This window comes from Macrobrachium nipponense, chromosome 4 (genome assembly GCF_015104395.2).
Source record: "Macrobrachium nipponense isolate FS-2020 chromosome 4, ASM1510439v2, whole genome shotgun sequence".
Classification (NCBI taxonomy): domain Eukaryota; kingdom Metazoa; phylum Arthropoda; class Malacostraca; order Decapoda; family Palaemonidae; genus Macrobrachium; species Macrobrachium nipponense.
Window position 1 is genome coordinate 112,578,398 of NC_061100.1, and position 23,872 is coordinate 112,602,269.

The window sequence follows — 23,872 nt, forward strand, 5'->3', positions numbered from 1 at the left end:
TGGTACCCTCTGCTTCTGGAATTGGGTCTTCGACCTCAACGGATTCCCAATCCCAAACTTTCTCAGTCAGTACAAATGAGGACTGTGTTCGCTTCCTCAGGAATTCTCAAAACCCTAACTTTATGGACTTCATGAAGTTTGCGGCTGAAAAAGATGCAGGTATAGATCCCCAGAATATCCATTTCCTAGAATTAGGTAAGAGGGAATCAACCTTAAGGCAGTATGATGCTGCGGTCAAGAAGTTAGCATCTTTCCTGAAGGAAACAAACACCACAACCATGACAGTCAATTCAGCTATATCCTTTTTCAGGTCCTTATTTGAAAAAGGATTAGCAGCTAGCACTATTACCACTAATAAATCAGCCTTAAAGAAAATCTTTCAGTTGGGTTTTAAAATAGACTTGACAGACTCTTACTTTACGTCTATTCCCAAGGCTTGTGTTAGACTTAGACCTTCGGTAAGGCCTACTTCAGTATCATGGTTTCTAAATGATGTTCTCAAACTGGCTTCAGACACTGACAACTCTGCCTGTTCATTCATAATCCTACTAAGGAAAACGCTATTTTTACTAAGTCTGGCTTCAGGAGCCAGAATTTCAGAACTGTCGGCTTTATCCAGAGATGCGGGGCATATAGAATTCCTCCCTTCAGGAGAAGTTTTGCTTTCCCCGGATCGTAGCTTCCTAGCTAAAAACGAGGATCCTTTAGCGAGATGGGCACCTTGGAAAGTCATCCCTCTCCCACAAGACCGTTCTCTTTGTCCAGTGATGACCTTACGAGCCTTTCTGTCTAGGACATCTTCTACCTCTTCGGGTCCTCTCTTTATGAGAGAAAAAGGTGGCACCTTATCAGTCAAAGGCATCAGGCAGCAGATCCTTTACTTCATTAAGCAAGCAAACCCTGAATAATTTCCAAAAGCTCATGATATCAGGGCAGTAGCCACCTCTATTAATTATTTTCAACATATGTGTTTTGATGATTTAAAGAAGTATACTGGCTGGAAATCGCCGACAGTTTTTAAGCGTCACTATCTAAAGTCCTTGGAATCTTTAAAATTTCCAGCAGTGGCAGCAGGGAACATAGTTTCCCCTGACACTGCATAGTAGTTGTAGTTGAAGATCCAGATCTCCTTTCTACCTGCCTCAAATAACATTTCACCTAACCTGCCGTTATGCTCTATAATATAGCCTTTTAGCCTTAGCTGCTTATGATTATGGCTTGGTGGTGTGTCCCTTATTTTTTTGCTAGGGGCACCCACAACAATATTGTAATTTATGAAACATCTTTTGGTGTGGATCCCCTTATTTTAATGCTAGGGTACCACACCTACTTTGTGTATATATCTTTGAAAGTTAATTTGTTTACAGTGAGTAATTTTATATGTATTTTGTAACTCACTATCATAGAATAAGTTTTCAGTATTAATAATACTATAAGTTTAGTTTTATGTTACCTATAAGTCCACTTTTATTTTATCATGTTAACCGTATGTATATATTTATAAATGCTCCAGATTATACTGGCTTGTTTTTATTCTATAGTTTCATTGAGACCCTTTCTTTATTTCAATCTTGTGCTATTTCTCTGGTACTATTTCACGCAGCGACACGAACTGAGCCCAGAAAAAGGATTTTGACATAGGAAAAATCTATTTCTGGGCGAAGGGTTCGTGTCGCCCAGTGAAATCCCCCCCTAGCCCCATCCCGGTAGCCCAAGATTGCCTTCTAACTTCAGGATGGCCACCAGAGGCGCGGCAGTCGGCGTGGCGTAGGGCGTAGTAGTAGTAGTTGCCGCCTTGGCCTGTGGGTCGGCTCTCTCAGGTGGGGGATTTTGGTGTAGGAGTATTCTAAATGGCAAGAGGTTCGTGGTAGTGGTCTCACTCGCCCCAGATACCATACCGACACCCTCTTTTTATTTAGGGTGAGCGAGTCAGTTATACTGACATCTTCTTGAATTTGTTTTTTCTCTGGTATGTGTTAGCTCATTTACCGTAGAAATAATGAACTTAAGGATTATTTCACTGGGCGACACGAACCCCTTGCCCAGAAATAGATTTTTCCTACGTCAAAATCCTTTTTTTTTATTTCTTGTGAGGTTTTCCAGTTAAAACTTGGCCAAGAGCAATTGTTCATGGTTTGTAATAAAGATTTTTAAATTGAAAGACAAAAATGGTTTTTGTACATGAACTTTCCTGTAAGATATATACTTAGCTTACGTCTCTGACGTCACGACAGAATTCAAAACTCGCGGCAAACGCGACAGGTAGGTTAGGTGATCTACCCGCTGGGTGGCGGGTGTATGAACCAATCCCCTTTCGTGTCAGATTTTCTCTGTCGCCGGTGTCGACTACACCTGTTGTCGGTACCTCTCGATTTTGGATTCTTACTCGTTTTGCCCTGGATTGTTTCAGCGGACTTTTGGTGAAGTACCTGCTCTTTGGCTTGGCATTCGCGATTTGTGGACAGTTTTTTTAATATTCTTTGGATTTTTCTTGGGATTCCCTTTCACCTGAAGATCTTAACAGCGTTCTCACGTGTATGGACAAGGCAGTGAGAGATGGATCGAGTGAAGTCGCTTCCCTTTTCGGAGCGGGAGTGATTAAGAAAAGATCAGTATACTGTTCGTTCCTGACAAAATCAGTATCTCATGCTCAGAGAGCTTTCTCCTCAACTCTTCCCAAAGAAGATCATTCAAGACATTTCTAGTGCCCTTTCGGCTAAGGCTACACAGGATATGCTAGCCCAGTCTACCAGGAAGCCTCGCATTTCTTTCCAGGCTAAGACCAAGAAAGAGACTCCCGTTAGGTAGGAGCCCTTTCGAGGAGTCCCTCCTGCCAGAGCTTCTTCCTCTAGAGGATCTAGACCCGCTAAACAAGGGAAGACCTTCTCTAGATCCATCAGAGGGAAGAAGTAGTATTCAAGTTCTCCAGACATCAGTGGGTGCCAGACTACTGAAGTTTGCCGACGTCTGGGCCCAGAAAGGGGCGGACAACTGGTCACTCTCGATTGTCCGCAAAGGCTACCTCATTCCCTTCATATCAAGACCTCCGTTGACGACGACTCCGAGGGAGTTGGTAGCCAAGTACAAGGACCCCATCATGAATCAAGCCCTTTCTCTAGCAGTAGATCTTATGCTAGAGAAGGAGGCGATAGAACTAGTGAAAGATCCTCCTTCTGCGGGTTTTTACAACAGACTGTTCCTAGTTCCCAAGAACTCAGGAGGATGGAGACCGGTTCTGGATGTAAGCGGCCTGAACGTCTTCGTAGAAAAGAGGAAGTTCGCCATGGAGACGACTTCTTCAGTGTTGGCTGCTCTTCGTCCAGGGGACTGGATGGTGTCCCTAGATCTTCAGGACGCTTACTTCCATGTGCCTATCCATCCTTCTTCACGGAAGTTTCTGAGATTCATGATGGGAGGGAAGATCTACCAATTCAGGGCCTTGAGCTTCAGCCTCTCGACAGCCACTCAAGTTTTCACGGGTTTAATGAAGAACGTAGCTCAGTGGCTACATTTGGAGGGAGTGAGGGTGTTGCTCTATCTCGACGATTGGCTGATCAGAGCAAACTCACAAGAGAGATGTCTGGAGGACCTACAGAAGACACTTACTTTGGCAAGTTCGCTGGGACTTCTGGTGAATTTCCAGAAGTCACAGCTAATCCCCAGCCAAGAGCGGATATATCTGGGGATTCGGATGGTTTCTCCAGATTTTCGGGCATATCTGTCACCAGAGAGGATTGCTCGTTGCCGCGAGAAACTAACGACCTTCCTAGAGAAAGATGCATGCACAGCGAGGGAGTGGATGAGTCTGTTGGGGACACTCTCCTCGCTGGAGCAATTCGTTTCTCTAGGAAGGTTGCAACTCAGACCTCTCCAATTCTTTCTTTACCAGAATTGGAGGCGTCTCTCTCAAGATCTGGAGTTCTCCTTCAAGATAACAAGAGGAATCAAGAAGGACCTTCTTTGGTGGGCAGACCCTCTCCGATTTGCAGAAGGTCTGTCTCTACACATGCCGAACCCGAACCAAGTATTGTTTTCCGACGCGTCGGAGACGGGTTGGGGTGCAACCCTAGGGTCAAGAGAAGTGTCGGCACCTGGGAGGGGGAACAGGTGTCCTGGCACATCAACAAGAAAGAGTTGATGGCAGTGTGGTTGGCTTTAAAAGCCTTCGAGCCCCACGTCCGAAATGCTATAGTTCAGGTCAACTCGGACAACACCACAGCCTTGGCTTACATAAGAAAGCAGGGGGGGACACACTCCTCCTTCCTGTACGAAACAGCAAAGGACCTGCAGTTGTGGTCTCAGGCAAGGAAGATCGTTCTCTTCACCAGGTTCGTACAGGGAGAAAGGAATGTCAGGGCCGACCTCCTGAGCAGGAAGAATCAAGTGCTCCCTTCGGAGTGGACTCTGCACTCAGAAGTTTGCCAAGACCTGTGGAGGTTATGGGGCAGACCTCATATCGACCTCTTTGCGACAGCAAAGAACGCGAGGATAGACCTCTACTGCTCCCCGATCTCAGACCCAGGAGCAGTGAAGTGGATGCTTTCCTTCTAGACTGGAGAGGTCTGGACGTCTATGCCTTTCCTCCATTCAAGATTCTGAGTCAAACCCTCAGGAAGTTTGCGGCCTCGGAAGCGACAAGGATGACGCTGGTAGCTCCATTCTGGCCGGCCTGAGATTGGTTCCCAGAGGTACTGGAATGGTTGGTGGACTTTCCAAGAGCTCTTCCACAAAGAGTAGATCTGCTCAGACAACCCCACTTCGACAGGTATCACAAAAACCTCCCCGCTCTCAATCTGACTGGCTTTCAACTGTCAAAAGTCTTGTCAGAGCGAAGGGGTTTTCAGCAAAGGCTGCTAAGGCTATCGCCTCAGCGAGAAGGCCCTCTACCCTTAGAGTCTACCAGTCGAAGTGGGACGTCTTTCGCCGTTGGTGCAGAAACCAGAAGCTTTCCTCTTCCAGTACCTTTGTGACCCAAATCGCAGACTTCCTTGTCTTTCTCAGGGAAAAATGCGGTCTTGCAGTTTCGACCATCAAAGGATATCGGAGCATGTTAGCAGCTGTGTTTAGGCACAGAAACTTGGATATCTCTGACAACAAAGGTCTACATGATCTGTTAAGATCTTTCGAAACATGCAAGAAAGTCTTGACTGAAATTCCAAGCTGGAATCTGGATGTGGTTCTTCGTTTCCTGAGGTCCTCGAAGTTTGAACCACCCCAGTCAGCTTCTTTCAAAGATCTTACGAAGAAGGCTCTGTTTTAGCTTACAATTGCGTTTTTTGACCATTTCGGTAGAGTCAAAGTTGACCGAAGGTTGATATTTTGGCACTTATCGTTATTTATATGAAAATATTTCAAAACTAATAAAAGCTAAACCATGGGTTGTTTTTAGTTGTATTCTACATGAAATTACGCACATTTCCATATATAATACTCCATGTAACGGAATTTAAAATGGTGCAAAAATTGTGTCAAAGTGACAAAATAATTTCTGAGATGTGTCGCTGATACTTTTTAGTGCGAGAAGAAAGAAATTTGCACTTGCGCACCTGGGTAATGATTGTAAACAAAAGAACGCCTTGATCCGTGAGCTCCCAGCATCCCCCAAGGCGCGTGATTCAAAAGTTTTCGCCTAGTAGGCCTATAACTATTTTTCCGGGAATTTTTAAAAAAACTTTTTTATATTGACGTACCATATGTCCAATCGGCGTTAAAGGGTTAACTAACAAGGAATGACAAGCATTGTATTCAGTGCTAGCAAATTTTCTATTTCTAATTCATTACTAGTCTTGATGGTTTGGGGTAAAATATGTCCATGTATCCCACCTTCTGTCAGTGTGGAATTCAGCTATATAATTGCTTGGTTAAGTTACTTATTTAAAAATGACCTTTTTATAATGAAATGAGATTTTATGTTTAGTACTTAACAAGTAATTACATGATTGGAGCCCTCCCTCCTCCCTCTGAGCATAAGTAGAATGAGGTTATCTGAAAAGTCATTCCTGGTGTTGTTGGTAGTGGTCGGTGCTGTCACCTGCACTAAACAATCGAAGTGTTGCTGCAAATTTTGAATTTAAGCTGTCGAGCTAGTTAGAAGCTATAGCTATGTAATTACGTGGGAAGTATATATAAAACCTCATTTTACTATAAAAATTTCATTTTTTATTGAAAATTTATTTTTACTTTTTTACTTTTTCTCTCTTATAGAGTAATGTTAGTTTTGTAATTTTCTTGTGTTAGTACTTACAATGTCGCCTTGAAACAAATGTCAGCACATGTTTAGTAACTTCAAAACTTTTCTCTTTCTACAGGAACCAAATGAAAATCTTTATGAGTTTTCTGAAGTTTACCCGCAGACATCAACATCTTCAGCACCTAGTGCCTCTAAGACTAATTTGGTTAGTCACAGAATAGTAAGTTTAAGCATAAGGATGTATTGATTTTTTTTTTTTTATCATGACTACAAACCTAATTCTTTTATATGGATATACCTTTGGCAAAAGCTGGTTTGGTTGTTGAAACTTGATAACAAGGTAGTTAAGCAGTGTTAGGTATTTCCCACCCACTCACTCAGTAAACATTTCAAGTAGCTAGGTAAACTCCATTCTTTAGAACTGGCTTCCTCTGTTGACACCAAGCGTATTGCATTCGTGGACATTCCTTCTGCTCATGCTTGTGTCCCTCCAGCTAAGTCTGCCTTAACTTTGTCCACTGCAAATAGGGGAAAGTGTCCTCTGCAAGTACAGCTTGGGTTTCACCCTGAAGTTTGCACTCTCTTTCATTTGCCATGGCCTCCGATTGGGTCCCATATAAATAGAGTTTCTAGAGATTAATTTACGCTAAATAAAAACAAGAAAATTGCTCTGAATTGAGTTAAATACAGCAAAATAATCTTACCTCCTCCTTCAGCTATTTCCAAACCAAAACAGGATCTGTTTGTTTCTATTTTGTAGTATAATAGTAATACAAGACTACATACAGTATTATTGGATACAGTGAAGTAAAGGATAACTTTTAAAAAGAGCCAAGGAAAAGATGCATATTTATTTTGTTTGTATTTTTTGAGGTGGTGTCAGCACTTAGCTTAAGCCATCGATAACCAGACAACGGTGTTATAAACCCTACGGAGGGTAAAACCCAGTTATGAATATATTGAACAAGAGCCATAAAACCAAATTGAACAACTGCCGTAAAACCGAATTGCCAGTAACCAATACCAACAGTAACCAGGGGGGTGCCTGTATGTCTTTTGCATTTAGTATGTCGTTCTTAACAGCAGTTGCTCTAGTTTTTAATGTTTGTATCTGTGATACAGTTTTAATTATGTTTTTACCTTTGATAAAGATTTAATGAATTGTGTTTTTTATGAATAAATTTTGTGCTTATTGATACAATTTTTATTAGTTACAGCTTTTGTTTACCAAACCTACCATCATGTCTTGTCTATATAAAATTTTCATTTATATCATGTCCTTATTCTGTCGACATTTTGTCCCCTTTTCCCATCGACATTTTGTCCGTCAACATTACGACCAATTGACATTATGTCCCTCGGCATTTTGCCTGCACACCAGTGTCACAGGCACTAAGATCTGAAAAAGTTTTCAAGAAACCAGTGGCTACTTTTACATTTGTTCTCTTCAGATATAAGATTGATAATATTTTATAGGTGGGCTAGCTGCTTACCCCATGCCCATTAAGCCCCTCCAGGAATTGAAGTTTTAGCATATGATATGTCTGCCACCCTACCTTTGTGAGTAGTGATAGTTTCACCTGCAGAGGTAGACTCTCCATGAGAAGTTTCTAAGGAAGGTACTTTATTTGTTGTGTCTGTTGTAAGGGTCAGGAATGTTGCTTCATCTCCGGTGCAGGGATGTAGGGAGTGGCTTGACTTCATAATAAATTCCTTAGTTATAGGAAGAAAAGAGGAGCAGATAAGTTGAGGAGGCAACTGAATAGGGCAGGGATATTCTATTATTTCTTCTTTCTATCTCAACCCACTTCCTCTCCTTTCTTCTCCTTAAGATTTGTTCCGTTACCCTGACTTTAGCTCTAGTCTTATGCTGCACTTTGGTTCAGGAAAAGCAATTGGAAAAGTTAGAACAGAATTTTAACCCTTAAGAGCCGGACTTAAAAATCAACTTGCAGCACCCCAGGCTGGGGAAACTTTGAGGTCGGCCTTACCAGCCCGAGAAGAGTTTACTTAAGACTCAGAGGTCTGAAAAACTAAGCCCTATCAATAATTTGAGGTTGGCCAATTTAGGAAAAAACTCATCAGTGGAAAACGGAAGGTATGCAAATGCACAAAGTATACACAAAAAAAAAATCTACAAAATTTTCCCTACCTTGTACAAGAAGTTGAAAATGACTATTTACAACCCCTTGTGGTGCCTCTTTTCCAAGACAACCATAAATTTTACCAAGTTATATGTTTTCCTAATAAATAATTTTATTTTGTTTTGTAAAATTATAATTACTGCCTTTTTTTTATTTTACATGTCTTTTCCAAAAATATTTTTGCACTTTTCTTTGAAAAATTACAATTATAACTGACATACTATCATAAAAGATAAGAACTACAACCAACAGCAACCCCTGGGTATATTTATGAGCAAATTCATAAAAAGACATGATGTGAGAGAGATGCAGTATCTGCTCCCTCGAAGTCAAGATCACAACTAACTCATGAACCGCCTGCTTCCTTGATCTTAGTTAGTCTAAAAGTAACCATTAGTGAATTTATGGGCTATAGAAGTATATTGGAACCTCTTTCTCACCCGATTCCTTCAAATCAATGACGCGTAATACTGATGCCATGAGTGAATCCATCTACCACCCAAAACCTGTTATTGCAACTGATATGAGGGTATCTGTCCATTAAGGGTTAATCTCATTTTGGATTCGGTTCAGGGTTTAACTGAATTTATGTAGAGTAAAGACGCCTTCCCAATGGTGTGCATTCCCGCATTTTTCCCTGAGAAAACAAGTGTCAGTGGCCTCACCATCAAAAACCTGAGCTCAGAACTGCCATGCACCAGTAGGAAGTCTCTGGTACCAGAAAACCTGGTCATGTCTCAGGGTGAGGTTGTTCTGTGCCCTCTGACACCTGTCTCTCTCTTCGTTGCAGACAAGCCAGTTATATTCATCGATCACCTAAGGATCAGTTTAGTAACCTTGAGTCAGTGCACCAGTTATTACCTTCATTATCATCAAGTTCTAATGTAAACAAACCATAGTGGCAGTGTAAATGTTTTTTCTGCTAAATGTTCTGCTACTTAATGTTATTGGATGTATGATTGAAAGATTGTACATTTTTGTAAAGCAAATTACCTTTTTTGTTATATAAATCCAGCTCTTATCAAAATTGCCCACATTCCTACCCCTCCTGTCTTGTAGTTTGGTGGGAAGTTTTCTTCTGAAGTATGTCTGAAAATAAGGCTGACACACAGTGGTGTCTGCTAGAGGAATTATATATTTATTTTTATTTTGCAGAAAGTTGTTTTTACCACAAAGGTTATTCAGATCAACAGTTTCATATTGAATGTATATAGTTCTCTGAAATACCATGCAAATAAAAGAATGTTTCATGTTAATGTTTTGTAGCTATTTCAGGATGTAAATGCTATATTCTGTTTGTTAAAATTTCCCAGGAGCAGTCACCATCATATTCACAGAGCAGCACCAGTTCAAAAAAAGTGGAGACAACAGAATTTGTTTGCACTTCATGTGAGAAGAATTTCAAAACTAAGGAAGGCCTGAGACGCCACACTAAGATCCATCATAAGGAGCCATTTTCATGTCCAAAGTGCAGCTTCACCACAGTGATTTTCAGGGATTACACGCAGCACAAAGAAACACACGCTGAAACAAAAGCGTGCCAACATTGTGATTATACCACCAAAAGTGCAAAGGAATTTACTGTGCATAAGAGAATCCATGTTGAACCTATGTCTTGCCCACTGTGCGATTTCTCTTCCAAAAATATGAAGGACTGGGCCCAGCACAAGAAAACACATCCAGAACCACATCATTGCCCCAGTTGTGATTACCAGACATCAAGGTTAGATGCAATAAAAAAACATTTGCAGAGACACAAAGAAGACAGTCAACATAGTTGCCCACATTGTACCTTTAGCTGTGTAAACAAAGCTCTCCTGAGTAAGCATGTTAAATCTGCTCATGGTAAGTCCTTATTGAAAGATGGGTAGGTTTACTTTACAGGCATCTTAACACATTTGAAATGTATTTGATTTTGTCCAGGTCTCAGAAATATTAGCATCTTGATCAGTTTTGCTTTCACTAAGGAAGGGTAGAGACCTGCTGTGCATTTAAGTGATCTTTGTATCATTTAGGGTAACTATTTGTACCATATTTATGCAGTCAATTATAACTTAACTTGAAGAGTTGGTTTGTTTTGGAAGAATTAGTAGTCTCTATTAAATGATTTAGGATTTTGTGTAATGTAATAACCATCCTCAGAGTTCTCAGTGAAAGCCCACTTTGAAAACTTTAAGAATACTAATTCTGATCTTTATTGGTATTTTTTTAATGAATTATTGTCATTTACAAATTATGAAGATTTCTCTTGGTACTTAATACTTAATTTTCTCACAGTTTGAAACCTTTTTTTTTTTTTTTATTCTGCAAAAGGACATTAATCATAGTTGCAATTGTCATGAACCTGTTTAATTGGAAAGCTGGAAATAATTGTATCTGTTGTTATTTATTACATAATCTTTTTATTGCCAGTCATACTACCTTTTTTGTATTTATTCAAGACCACCCTGAAAAGGATCAAAATCCTTAAAACAATATGGATTTTATTCCTTAAGCCATTGCTCTTCACAAATTTAACATGGAATTGTTCTATTTGCTTTTACCTTTACATCTTCAGTACACTAGCTATACTATACTGGCAGTCCCTCCCCAGTTATCGGCGATCCGGTTTTATGGCGCTTGGCAATTTATGGCGCCACAACAGGCCGAGTTCCGGTTATTGGCACCGCAAGGCACCAGTAAAAGAGTTATGGTGCCATAACATACCTAGCAGAGGCGCCATAAGTGCCATTATGGTACCATAAATTGCCGAGTTTCAGTTAATGGCGGTTTTCGTTTTTCGGCACGCCCCCAGGAACAGAACCCCGCCGATAACCGGGGACTGCCTGTGATGCCCATTAGGTATAGTGGAATAAGTGTAGTATATCTGTTGAAGGTTCGCTTTGCATCAGATGTTATTACACGTATAGTAAATGGGATGGTGAAACTTAGTTTTACTTGTAAATTTTCATAACTTTATGCAATCTATTTTGAATCTGCAATTTATACTTTGTTGAACTCACTATCTGGATGCAGTTATTTAGGATTGGTTGTCATTGGCTATAAGAGTAAGTATATGTGTACAGTATTAGATTTTTAAGACTTGTAATAGCAACAGCCTGATCTCATTGAACCCAACTAGTAAATGCTTTTCATGGCAGTAATTTTTCTTGTCATTTTAACTTTTAGGCATACTTAAGATGATTAATCTTTTAGAATCATTTATTTTGTAATAACTCTTGAACATTCAATAATTTATCAAGTGCTTCTTAAATATTTATACCACACACTTTGATTTTCATGTTTGAACTTGAGGTAAAATTTAACCCTTTTTTGATACTCTTTAGTGAACAACCAAACAAGAATCAGATAATTTTAGACTTTTTTTTTTCTCCCCTCAAAAGTTGCTGGTGAATAGCAAACCATGAATAAAATTGTATGACTAGATAGACTAATGTTTTGTTATTGCTATAATGTTTTTACCTAAGTTTAATTAATTGTAGTGTAATGGAACAAGTACCACCCACTCTGCAGAAAAGGGATTAAATTCTATAAATGCTTAAAAAATCATGAGTTGACAATGGCAAACCTGTGGATTGTGTTTACAAATGATATTCATTTCTGATTTTAGTTTTATATACTTTAAGTATAGTGCATAGCTGGGAAAAAGGCATTTCACATTATGATGATACTAATGAATGTAACCTTAATAATACCTTATTGGTCATCTGTAAAGAGTGTATTGATATATCATGATTATCAGCTCTTCTTCTCCATGTCTGTTTAATGTAGAGTATTTAAAATATTTGGCAACACACTCACTCTGCCATTTCTTGACAACGATCTTTTTATTTTAAGATAAGTGAGACAATACATAGTAGATATATGTAAACATTAATTTTGTATCATTTATATCTTATGTTTTATTATATATTTTTAATATTGTTCTTAATCATTAATGATTGTGTGTGAGAGAGAGAGAGAGAGAGAGAGAGAGAGAGAGAGAGAGAGAGAGAGAGAGAGAGAGAGAGAGAGAGAGAGAGAGAGAGATATTAGTTATTGTCTTCAAGGTATTTTTAAGCCATTTTGTTTTGTTACTGGTTTATTATTCAATTTTCATTGTTTTAATGTTTGAAAATCAATAAAACCAGAACTATTTAGGTATATGTAAAAGTTCACTGTACAAATACCTGGTTTGTCAGTTAGTAATGGATTATACCAAGTCCAAAATTTCAAATTACCATGATATTGGTTGTTACCAAGTGTGGGAGCCCCATTTAAAGCATCATTTTGCTGGTGATCAAGTATGTTTTTCATGTTATAGTTTATATGTCTCAGATTTATTTATATCAGCATTTTCCTGTTCTGTTCAAGTCTTAACACATTTGATCTCGGTATTGGCAACCTGTTTTATTACTGCTTCCCACATTTTTTCAAGACGTCATGTAGACAGCCCAACAACATTTAATAAACTGAATGCTGGTGATATGGCAATAACTTTTGTAAAAATGTAGCTAGGGTACCATTATGTTTTTGTACAGTATGTTTAATATACTTACCTATGTCATTGCTGTTTTGTCATAGTTTATTTTCTTTGTATATTATGCTTATAGTTGTTTTGTATGTTTTGAAGGGAATGCATTCATGTATACTGTACAAGAGTCTTACCTTTGCAATTGGGATGCATATTATCAAGACCAGTCATATGGGGAAAATATTGACACATTGATAACTTTCGTGGAGAAAAATTTCCCTTGGGTCAACTATGATTGAATGTTTTCAAAATTACTCGTAATATGAAAGAATATAAATGCAAAAAATACTTATTAGGAATCCTGTAAAAATATAAAAAAATATTTGGGATAGCAAGCAACTTAGTTTTGGGAACAGAAATTTAATTGAATATACTAATTTTTTCTAATATGAAGCAAGCCATAAATGTAGATAAGAAAGGTAATTACGAATATAAAAAAGAACTATTCAGTATTCCCCATAATCCCTTGAGTCCAGTCATAGCAAGGTCATCAACAATCCAACCCCCTTCTTACTTGCATGTATCCCCATAAGATATGTTGCCATCATCCAATGAAAGGGCAAAGGAAGGCTGTCATGATCTGGATAATGATGAACCTGGAAGTGGTGGATGATGATGCTTGACATCAAAGATGAAGAGTGGGTTAACCAAAAGAGTTGGAATTGGATGGAATCGGATATCCAGTAGGAGGCTGAAATCATTGTTTGTCATGCACATCAATGGCTCTCCTTCATTTCATCATATACTTTAAAGGCCTTCTGATCATTGATATTGGGTGTAGTGCCAGCCAGTACTGGAGATGTTAGAATCAGGTTCCTTCATAAGCTAATGGCATCCTCAAACAGTGCAAGGATACTAGGAAGATACTTCATATCAAATTCTTGAAGATCTTATACCTTTTCTCTCTTTTGCTTCCTGCCTGATCCTGCTTATGCTCTGTCAACTTCTCATTGTCCGCCAACTCTTTAATTATTAAACAGCTCAACAACATCCACTTTGTTTACCATGTCTTTTAATGTTTTAACAGCCTCATGATATTCTTACATAAAACAGAGCTTATCACTGAAGGCTGTACTTCATCCCAATTATCAACAATGAAGTTGATCACATCCATAATGTTAAAGCTCCTTCAATAGTCCTTGGCAGTCTTATCAGAGTTTAGTTAAAAGTTCACTACATATTCAGTTATCTGAGATTGCTAAGAAAGATGCTTAATACTGTAGCAAGAGATGGAAGTAATACAGGGCAAGAAACCTCTCTCAGATTTTTGGATTCAGATTGACACTATGTCTGGGACCATGCAGGTGTTTCATGCAAATTTTGAATATTGAATGATACTTAGTGTAACATCAAGCCATCCTCTTCACAGTTCTTAAAAACATAGTGAATGTCAACAGAAGATTATGAAATATTCAAATGGTTTCCTACACGTAGAGATTGTTATGATGCTGTGTTGCTTTGTAGACAAAATGGCTCTAATTGTTAGTTTTCTCTTTTGGAGAGCAGTAATTGAGATTGCTAGTGCCTATTAGTATGGTTCACCATGCAACTTTCACTTTCTCCTTTAGTGCCGGCACCTCCATGACTATGTTAAGCTACTCTTTGCATCCTTACTGTGTTCAGCAGCCACAATGTCACACTGCCATGCACAGGAGATCATTCATACCTTTTACTTTAGTCTTTGGAATGGTCTTCCTGGCTGTGCTGTTGAGTCTGAAATTCATCAGTTCACGACACTTTTCATTTACTTATTGTACCTTATTTTTTTAGTTCTGTTTTTGTTATGTTTATAGATGTATTTATGTATTTGTTTGTCATTTTATATAGTTATATGATAATCTGCAGCTTTTCTTTTTTTTATCATAGGGTCATTCTATCCTATGAAATAATGCATTTAGGCTTGCTCTTCATTAACATTTGCTCTTTATTAATGATACTCAGAATGTTGGCTCAGACTGCATAAATAGGGTAGTACTATCATTTTTGAAGAGTTTACTCTATTAAAATTGCTGCAACAATTTAAATAATGAGCTGCTACAACCAAGATTCTCAGTATGTGTGCACAGTAGATTTACAGTTGGTTCATGACTGACTCTATAAGTAGATTCTCTCATTTACGTATATTCCACAAGTGCTCACTACACCAGAAAGGAAGTTTGAGAAAATGAGTGTTTGAACTATAGGACCTCATGAAAATAAGTTGTAACAACCAACCTTACCACACTTTTTGTCCTCAGTTGTTACTGTGCACTGTGATGTATGCTCATTGATTTACTGTGCAAAATTTTTCACAATTTACATTATCTTTTATTTTATAATTCCTACCCGAATCAGTTGAATGTCATTTGTGAACATTGGCATGTTTTTATAACATAGAATATGTTTGGGAACACTGGGAAAATAGGTACAGGTTCTAGGAGTACAAGCTATTTATATTGATCTAATTTGCAATTCTTTCAAATCCATCTGTGTCAATGATTGACACAAAGTTTTACTGATTGTCTGCGTTAGACAAATAAAAAGTTGAACTTTTATTGGCATTCTTTAGTAAATAGTACTTAAGAGTACTGGGTACGTACTGATGTTATGTGTTGTGGAAAAGTATTGAAGTTAATTAGTTGACCTAGATCAACTCTTGAAGGAGTTTGCAAATGGATTTGAACTGGGAGTATTAATTAGCCATCTTAGTTTTGTCTGTTAGTTCTTATTTAAAGAAGAGAAGAGTAGAATAGTGAGTTGTTTTCATCATAGTACATATAATTTTCCTTTTTAGTTTGCCATGAAGAGTTCATGGTTTATAGATAAAATGAAATTTTTTTTTCTGTCAGTGAAAGATCTATTCTGTCTTTCCATTCAGCTAAATGTGTACGTATAGTGTCTGTCAGCAAATTTCCAGCACTAAAGCCTCTTGTTCCTTAAAGAAATTGTAAAGTCATAGATGCTGAACAACTGTGGTAGGTTTCCAGTTCTAGCCCATAAGGTCTAAACTTCATAATCAATCAATGCGTGTTTGGCTTGTTGCGGGGCAACAGTTTGGATTTAATTACACTGGAGCAGCACATCTTTACACTCTGTTACTTACTCGCATGGATATCATACTTACAAGGTCTATAATGCTGTGGTCAAGAGACAAAGAATGTCTGAAGCTGCTGATTTGTATGATTAGTAAAAGAAGAGTTGTCCATTAAAACTTAGTTCATCATAGGTTACTTTTGTTACATCTAGAATTGACCTGCAGTTTTTTAATGTTATTTTTATATGGATTGAGTATATAATCTAAAATTGCTCAATCCTGAGTCATAAATCTGACTGCAGCCAGCCATGTTATATGCGATGACCAGACTCACTGTAGTTTGTTTATTTTTTCTCTCTCTCATTCTGTTTTAACCAGTGCCAAATTGTGTGTCCATTGACCTAGCTGCTTTAGAGAAGATTAGCTGAGCCGAAAGTCCTTAAGTAACCACAGTCTCTTGGCTAGCTTATGCATCCCTGCCATCCACTGGCTTTTCACTAACCTATGGTAGCTTTAATGCACTGCTCTGTGTAAAAAAGTCCTGTAAGCTTCATAAACTTATGGCTGCTTAAATTTAAGTCTGTCAGAGGACTGTGTTTTCATTCTATAGCCATTTGACAAGACTTTTCTTTCTTTCTTTCTTTCTTTCTTTCTTTCTTTCTTTCTTTCTTTCTTTCTTTCTTTCTTTCCAGGAGAAGTAACAGAGAACTTCCGCTTCATAGTGTATTAGGAGACAACAACTAAAGAACCTTAATTCCATGGTAGCATATTTTTATTTGAAGTCATAAAAATGTTTAAGTCATTTATGTTTTAAGCAATATATGTTTTGTAGTTAATACTCTTTTACAAAGAGCTTCTTTGCTGCTTACATTTAATTCTCTTTGGAATTACTATATGTAAGTAGAAAGCATCCAGGTCAGTGAACTTTGCATCGTTTCTCAAAATGGAAGCTATTCAGTAACTAGATAACCACTGTTATTTAGATAACGTGAAATTCTGGACTTTGGTAAAATTCATCAGGATACAAAAAGTACTTATAAAGCAATTTAGTATTATTTTTTAAATCATTGTTGTAGAGATCTTTGATGTTTGTAGTTATCTGTATTGCTGCTACACTACCAGAATTATAAACAAAGGCTTGTGTTTAAAGCATAAACTTATTTCTTACTCACAATTAAAGGAATGACTTAGCATAAAATCTTAAAGTTGGGAATGTAAAATGTTTCTTGGAAATTTATTTTACCAATTTTTAAGCTGAATTATATACATATCTATATCCCAATACCATTTTCATTTTGAGAGTATGAGCTATTATTACAGTAATTTTTTTTATTTAAGAATTAATTTCATATTATATTTTAAAGTTAGATTTTTTCTTTATATGTCATATGAGTTCATGTGTAATACAGTAGCAATTCATATTAGAAAAAAATTTAGTACCACATAAGTTTGGAACAATATGCACAGGCACAGAATTAGTCATTATCAAAGAGAGTTTTGTTTCAGGTCTGATGCTTGGTAATTATTGTTAGTACAGTAATATCATTCAATTTAGATGGTTTGTGAAGAATAGTCATGTAGAGCCCGACAGTCATTTTGGAGTAGTTCAGAAAACGGCTTCCTTGATCAAAAAAGGAGGTAAATTTTATTTTGCATAAAGTATATTTTGAGCAGTGTTTGTGGTCATTTGATTACTGAGAATGTTTTACATAAGTCATTTAGGAGTTGTATCAAAGTGTCACTCAGCTGAGATGTAGTTCTGGAGAGTTTGACCAAACACAGTTTTCATTGATTCTAATATGAGGGAACCCTTCACTGGTCCTGGAACCTCAAAGCATCAGAGGTCACGCAGAAAGCTAGAAAGATGGCAGTCTTCTCAAAAATATTCATAGTCTTTTATTAGTGGGTGAATGATGACCATTGTTATGAATGTACTCCTACAATACATATGACTGATTAAATACATACGACTGATTTATCACCAAATGAGAATTGCAGCACAGAAACTCAAGCTGAAAATATACTTTTGATATGGGCTTTTTGTTTTAACACATGCTTGAAAGTCTTCAATTGATAAAGTGGTGTAAAGCAATGCAATGCTGTTTGGAACATACCACCCACACTTTTCAGAGATGTCCTTTTATTTGTTAGAGACCAGAACTTAGTGGTGATTGGAAGTGTTAGAATCTATCTAAGGAGACACCACAGAGGCAGTTTCCATCATATTGTTTAGCTAGAGTGTGGAAAGGTATGCCAGAAGATCAAAGGGGAGTAACTGCAGGACTTGCGACTTGCATACTCTCAGTCCCAATTCGCTTGATGAAGGAAATATTTATGATACAATATATTTATAGTGTTGGGCAACCACCTATTAATAATAATGGGCAACCGTGGTTATGGATTAATTTGTGTATGTTCTCTAGAGGGCCCTTTACTGCATATCATCCATTAATTTGAACAGCAAGCAATTTGCTCCTTGTGATGCAGAAATAACCAGTATGTATAAAGTCAAGGGGTATATCTATCGTTCATCTAGAAAAATGAAAAATAAATTTACCCCCTGACCTTATGCTTTGGATGGAGGAGAAGATGCACTTGTAAAGATTTCATTGTCATCCACAGATTTTAATGGATCTTTCCATATACTACAGTGCCCATACCTAGAACTTTGTTGAGTTACTTGTGGGTTAGGCTCTCCCACTCTTATTTAGGAATTCATCAGTTTGATGACTGTGGGAGTATGCTGGACACATTCAAGGAGGGGAGGGAAACATTCCTTTTTAGGATCCTGAATAATCTTATCCTTTTGTTTTTCAGTCAACATTATCACAATCACTGCATCCTCATTAATGGGAAAAGTTTTTTACCACATCTTATCTGAGAGAGTAGTTTGTCTTGACTGCTAGATCAAAGATAGTTTCGTAAAATGTTGCAGGGTTGCATAGTTGCTGTGCCATTTCTAACTTGTGGTGTTGAATTTTATAACAATTTTTATGGTAATGAGGTTTTAGTCATTAAGTAATATTTTGGTCTTGATGTATAAATTTGTCTGAACCTTTGTCAGTTGTTTAGTTTGCTAAAATCAGAATTTACCTACAATTACTGAATAAAGTTAAGATTTTGAAGATTAATAGAAAGATTTTATTGATAGGCTTTCAGTATTTATTATTTTCATATTTTCCGTTTACATATTCAAAATACTGCATTTTTCTAAGTATGGTTTTTAATTGAAATATGAAAACCAGTACTATTTCCAAAGTATATTGAAATAGAATCAAAACCACAAAAGTAGTTTTCTCATACACTTATATGAAGAAAAAATTCTTTTCTTCTTTATATATAAAAGCCTTTTGACTTTATTTAACAAGGGTTATTTGTTCGGAAGTTATGACAATTCCTACTAGAAAATAAGTATTTTGGGGTCTTGCCACTTTGGAAATAATTTATATGTTTATTTGAGCTGAAACAAAAATTCAAAACTATGTTTCCCAAGTAGAAATGGGCATATATACATGTTTACATTACATTATACAGTATCATAAGTTTAGGAGTCTTTTTTTATACAGTGAAGCTCACTGAACAGCAAGGCCAGCTCTACTATTTTAGCTGAAAATTTATTGGTACTCTTCAACTCTTCAAGTGAAACAGATTTACTTATTAGGTACACATAACCGCGTACTCCACATGCCCATGCCTCATTGTGTTACTTATATTTGTAATATTACATCATGTGAAGGTGTGAAATTATGAAATTTGAGTATACTTATAAAGAAATGATGATTCTGTGTCATTAGTATGTTCCAGCTCTCTCTCTCTCTCTCTCTCTCTCTCTCTCTCTCTCTCTCTCTCTCTCTCTCTCTCTCTCTCTCTCTCTCTCTCTCTCTCTCTCTCTCTCTCTCTCTTTTATTTTGAAATCCCAATTGATGTAGGTAGTAGGAATTTTTTGTATAAGTCATTGTAAATTGTGTTAAGAAATGCTTGAAGGCGCTCAATGTGTATTGCTGATATCACTAAGGGACTTACATATATCCTGTACATAAAACATTCATTACAAGCGTATTGCTTTGAAGTGTGTGTTATAATCTTAAGATTATATAAATTGGTCTTTTCATCATAATCCTCATGTTCCAATGCAAAGCACAAATCAGTTTAATATTATTTTTGTCATCATTATTGATAATGTTGTAATTGCATTCAAAAGATCTCCCATTGATGTGTTGACCTAGCCCTTGGTCAGTGTTCAGCAACTGTTTGTCAATGGTTTTGTGAATGAACATCAAACAAAAAGGTTCTGGAATCAAAGAACACAAGTATCCAGTATTTGGAGCTTAAAAGTATTAATTGCAAAAAATTTTCACTGTATTTTACTTTTATGAGTAATTTATAATGTTCAGGTCAAGCAGTTTCTGCATTGACAACAAATATTTCTATTATTCAGTCCCAATTGTGTCAAGAAAAAAGAAAAATTATTTATGACAATAATTTTTAAATACAAAAATTAAACATTTTTAGTAATAAACTTAGAGGATCACCAAAGATGTATCAAGCAATCAGTAAGTTGAGGTGTGGGTACAAAAATAACTAGGATAAATCCCCTCACATTTAAAGAATATAAGTACAAATCCTCATCTTAAAATCAGTTATAATGTAAATTGGTGAGTATATATATATATATATATAAGATTACTAAAATTAAACTGGTTTTCTAAAAAAAAAAAAAAAAGGCTTCCTGAGTCACAGAAATTTAATGTTTACAAGGTAGAATATTTACAATATAGCACTTCTTTGTTAGGTAACTTCTTCATGGGAGTTGTACATTCAAGAACTATATTGACTTAGGCATATAACCGTTTTTTTTCATTTATTGTAAGACCACGTGCATATTAGGTAAAGTTTTGGATTTGACCAAAGGGATAGACTAGTTAAGCACAAATGCAGTACAAAAGGCATTCACATGGAAGTTGTTGAAATTTATGGAGTAGTCGATGCCCAAGAAATCTCGCCACTTTAGATTTAAAAGTTATATTTGCTTGGACTTTTAACCCTTAATGGATGGATTGGTCCTCGGGAGTAGTAATAACAGGTTTTGGGGTGGTGGACGTATTGATCCTGTAGAAAAATAATATTACACGCCATCAATTTGAAAGAATCAGGCGGGAAAGAGGTGCCAATACTTTTATAGCCCATAAATTCACTAATCACTGGCTAATACCATGAGTGTGGGTGTCTCAGGACTTCAATACAATCTCCGTAGTGCTTGTGACTTAAAGGGAGAAGGTTCTGCGTCTCTCACATGACGTCATTTTGTAAATTTGCTCGTAGATATACTAAGGGGTTGGTGTTGTTTTTGTTCTTGTCTTTTATGATAGTATGTCGGTTGTAAATGTAATTTTACAAAGAAAAGTGGAAATAAATATATTAGAAAAAATATGAAAGTAAAAAAAGTTACTGAATCTTCGGTCTCTGTAAATTTACATAAATGCTTTTCAACAAATATGCTAAGAATTTGTCACTGCTTTTATTTCTTATCTGTTTTGATATTGTGTGAGCAGTAATTATAATTTTACAAAATAAAATAAATTTATATATTAGAAAAACATAAGTTTGTAGAATTTATGAATGTCTTGTAAAAGAGGCCCCATAAGTGGTTGTAAATAGCCATTTTCAATTTCTCGTGGAAGGTAAGGAAAATTTTTTAGAATTTTTTCTTTCACCATGTACATTTGCATATCTGCCTCTTTCCATGGATTTTTTTTTTTTTTTTTTTTTTTTTTTTTTTTTTTTTTTTTTGCTGCCCTCAATGTTTACCAGGCCTGAGGAGCTGCATAACGATATATTCACTCATCCAGTAAGGGTTAAAATGTCCTTCTAGTATGTGCAGTAGGGACTTTAGACCCAAATCTTTGCAAATAACTTGTGATGTCGTATGTTATTTGTGAATAAAATTCTTGAGTATCGATTACTGCCAAGTATACTGTACAATATGAAAATAAAGACTTATACTACTACTCTGATAAATGTACATAGAATATATTGAATTTTAAGAAAATAATGATCAAAGTTTACTGTGCAAGAAAAGTTATTTTTGCATAATGTTTACTCAAAAATATTTGATATTGCCAAGTAGATTTCTAAGTTTATATGTTCAGACTAGGTGCATGCATCAGTGCATAGTTTGCAAGGTATGTAAAAGATTCTGATCCTCCTCTCAAGTTCCCAGTACAGTACTGATTTTCATAAACAGTAATATAGAGTACTTATAGTAGTGATCAGAAGCCCCAAGGCTCTGGAAAGTGTCATTTTCGCATGTTGCAATGGATAATATTAGGCATTCTGTTTCTTCATTCAAGAATGGAATACATATTTTATCTCTTAATAAATCTTATTGAAAAATGCTGTATACTTTATAGATTTTTAAGCTCTTTGTTGCCAAAGCTTTTGTGTTGAGTATTATTAGTTTATTAAAAGGGCTTAAGAATTATACATTATTTAAATGATATACTTACAGTAATGTATTGAAATAAGATGTAATATTAAAATCTATATTTTAGAATTAATGGCTGCTAAATTGTTTGTTATGTTAGATAGCAGCCAATATTTGTTTGCTTCTTTATAGTATCAAAAGATAATGTGCAGTGAAGAGCATCCATTTGGTTGGAAAGTTAGATTGTGATATACATTACTTCAGAAAGATAGAATTTCTTTGCTGACAGCACTGAATGACCTTAAAGATTCCTGATCATTGGCCAAGATTCCGTATTCATTCAGTCATTTGTGAATGTATGGAATATCTGATTAACTTTTTCTACAAATATTTCATGTATGAAAGTCTGATGGCAGAGAAGATGAGCTAAGCTAGCTGGAATGATTCTGATCGGAAGGCTTGTATAGAAATGCAGTTCTCAGAAATAGTTGTCATCATTTCATGATTGTCATATATAGTCAGATTTGGAGATGGAACTTTATTAAGATTGCATTTAGTTTTTTGTTTAAGTTTAAAATGGTGTGTCTAATATTTTTCATTAATGCTGGTAGTATATGAGTTATTTTGAAGAAGAAATTGAAATTCTAAGAGGACTTGAGAATACGTACTGTCAACAGAAATAAGGAAATTGTATTGAGTTATCAAACTCATCTGTAAAGATTGTAAATAAGAAATATTGCACTTGCAATGTGCATATGTGTGTGACAAATTGGAATTCAGATTACTGTTCAGAGGTAGAGATTTTATAGATAGGGATACATAATCATAAGTGGATAGTGGCATTCATAGTTTTACTGATGTAAGGAGCGGCATGTTGTAAGGGATGGTATGTTGCAGTTTTGGAATTTCAGATTGCAGCTAAGAGTTGTACTGTTCAAGCTGAATTATAGAGCAAACTTGGTTAACGTTTTGCAATCGCTATAACTTTAGACAAGTTTTGATAAGTGATTGATTGAGCAGACTACAGTATATCAAAGATATATACATCTTTTTGATTTATTTTGAGTTTAGATTACTTTGTTATTAAGCCTTTTGTTGTGTTCACTACCCTGTATATTGTTTTGTTGGTAAGGATAGTTTAATATTTTTAGATTGAGTTGTAATAAAGCACAATACTGTACTATCATATAGATTTATAAAGCAATGTCTGTGTACTTGATACAAGTAATATAGCCAGCCAGTAAGCCAGTATTAGAATGATATGATAACTGGTCTTCATTACATTAGTAGAATGAATTTCTCTCATTTTTGCTTCTTTCTGTATGTCATTGATATTAAAAGCTTGTTCTCTTTGTAACTATTATTTTGTTTTATTTCCATGTATTACATGTTTAACCTAAAAGATCAAATGTAATACAAGATATACATTGTTCCCACACAAATACTAATAATAGTAATTCTTTAGCTTGTATATAAATCACCATATTGTCTTTCATAGTAGTATAGGAAATAATTACTTTAGAAAAGTTTTTTATGCTCTTATGAAACTCAATGGCAACTCAGCTTTATGGACAGTTCAGGAGTCTTG

The 23,872-nt window shown here is 36.2% G+C and overlaps 1 protein-coding gene across 1 annotated transcript in view; it reads left to right on the forward strand.

Annotated features, from left to right (window-relative positions):
- The window catches only part of LOC135211482 (mucin-2-like), a 134,667-nt gene extending 111,023 nt beyond the window's left edge, over nucleotides 1-23,644 (forward strand). Inside the window, exons 6-7 of the mRNA XM_064244789.1 lie at nucleotides 6,309-6,410; nucleotides 9,648-23,644. Of these exons, the coding sequence (XP_064100859.1) occupies nucleotides 6,309-6,410; nucleotides 9,648-10,205 (660 nt within the window). The 3' untranslated portion in view covers nucleotides 10,206-23,644. The remainder of the gene's footprint in view (nucleotides 1-6,308; nucleotides 6,411-9,647) is intronic.
- Nucleotides 23,645-23,872: the final 228 nt, after the last annotated feature.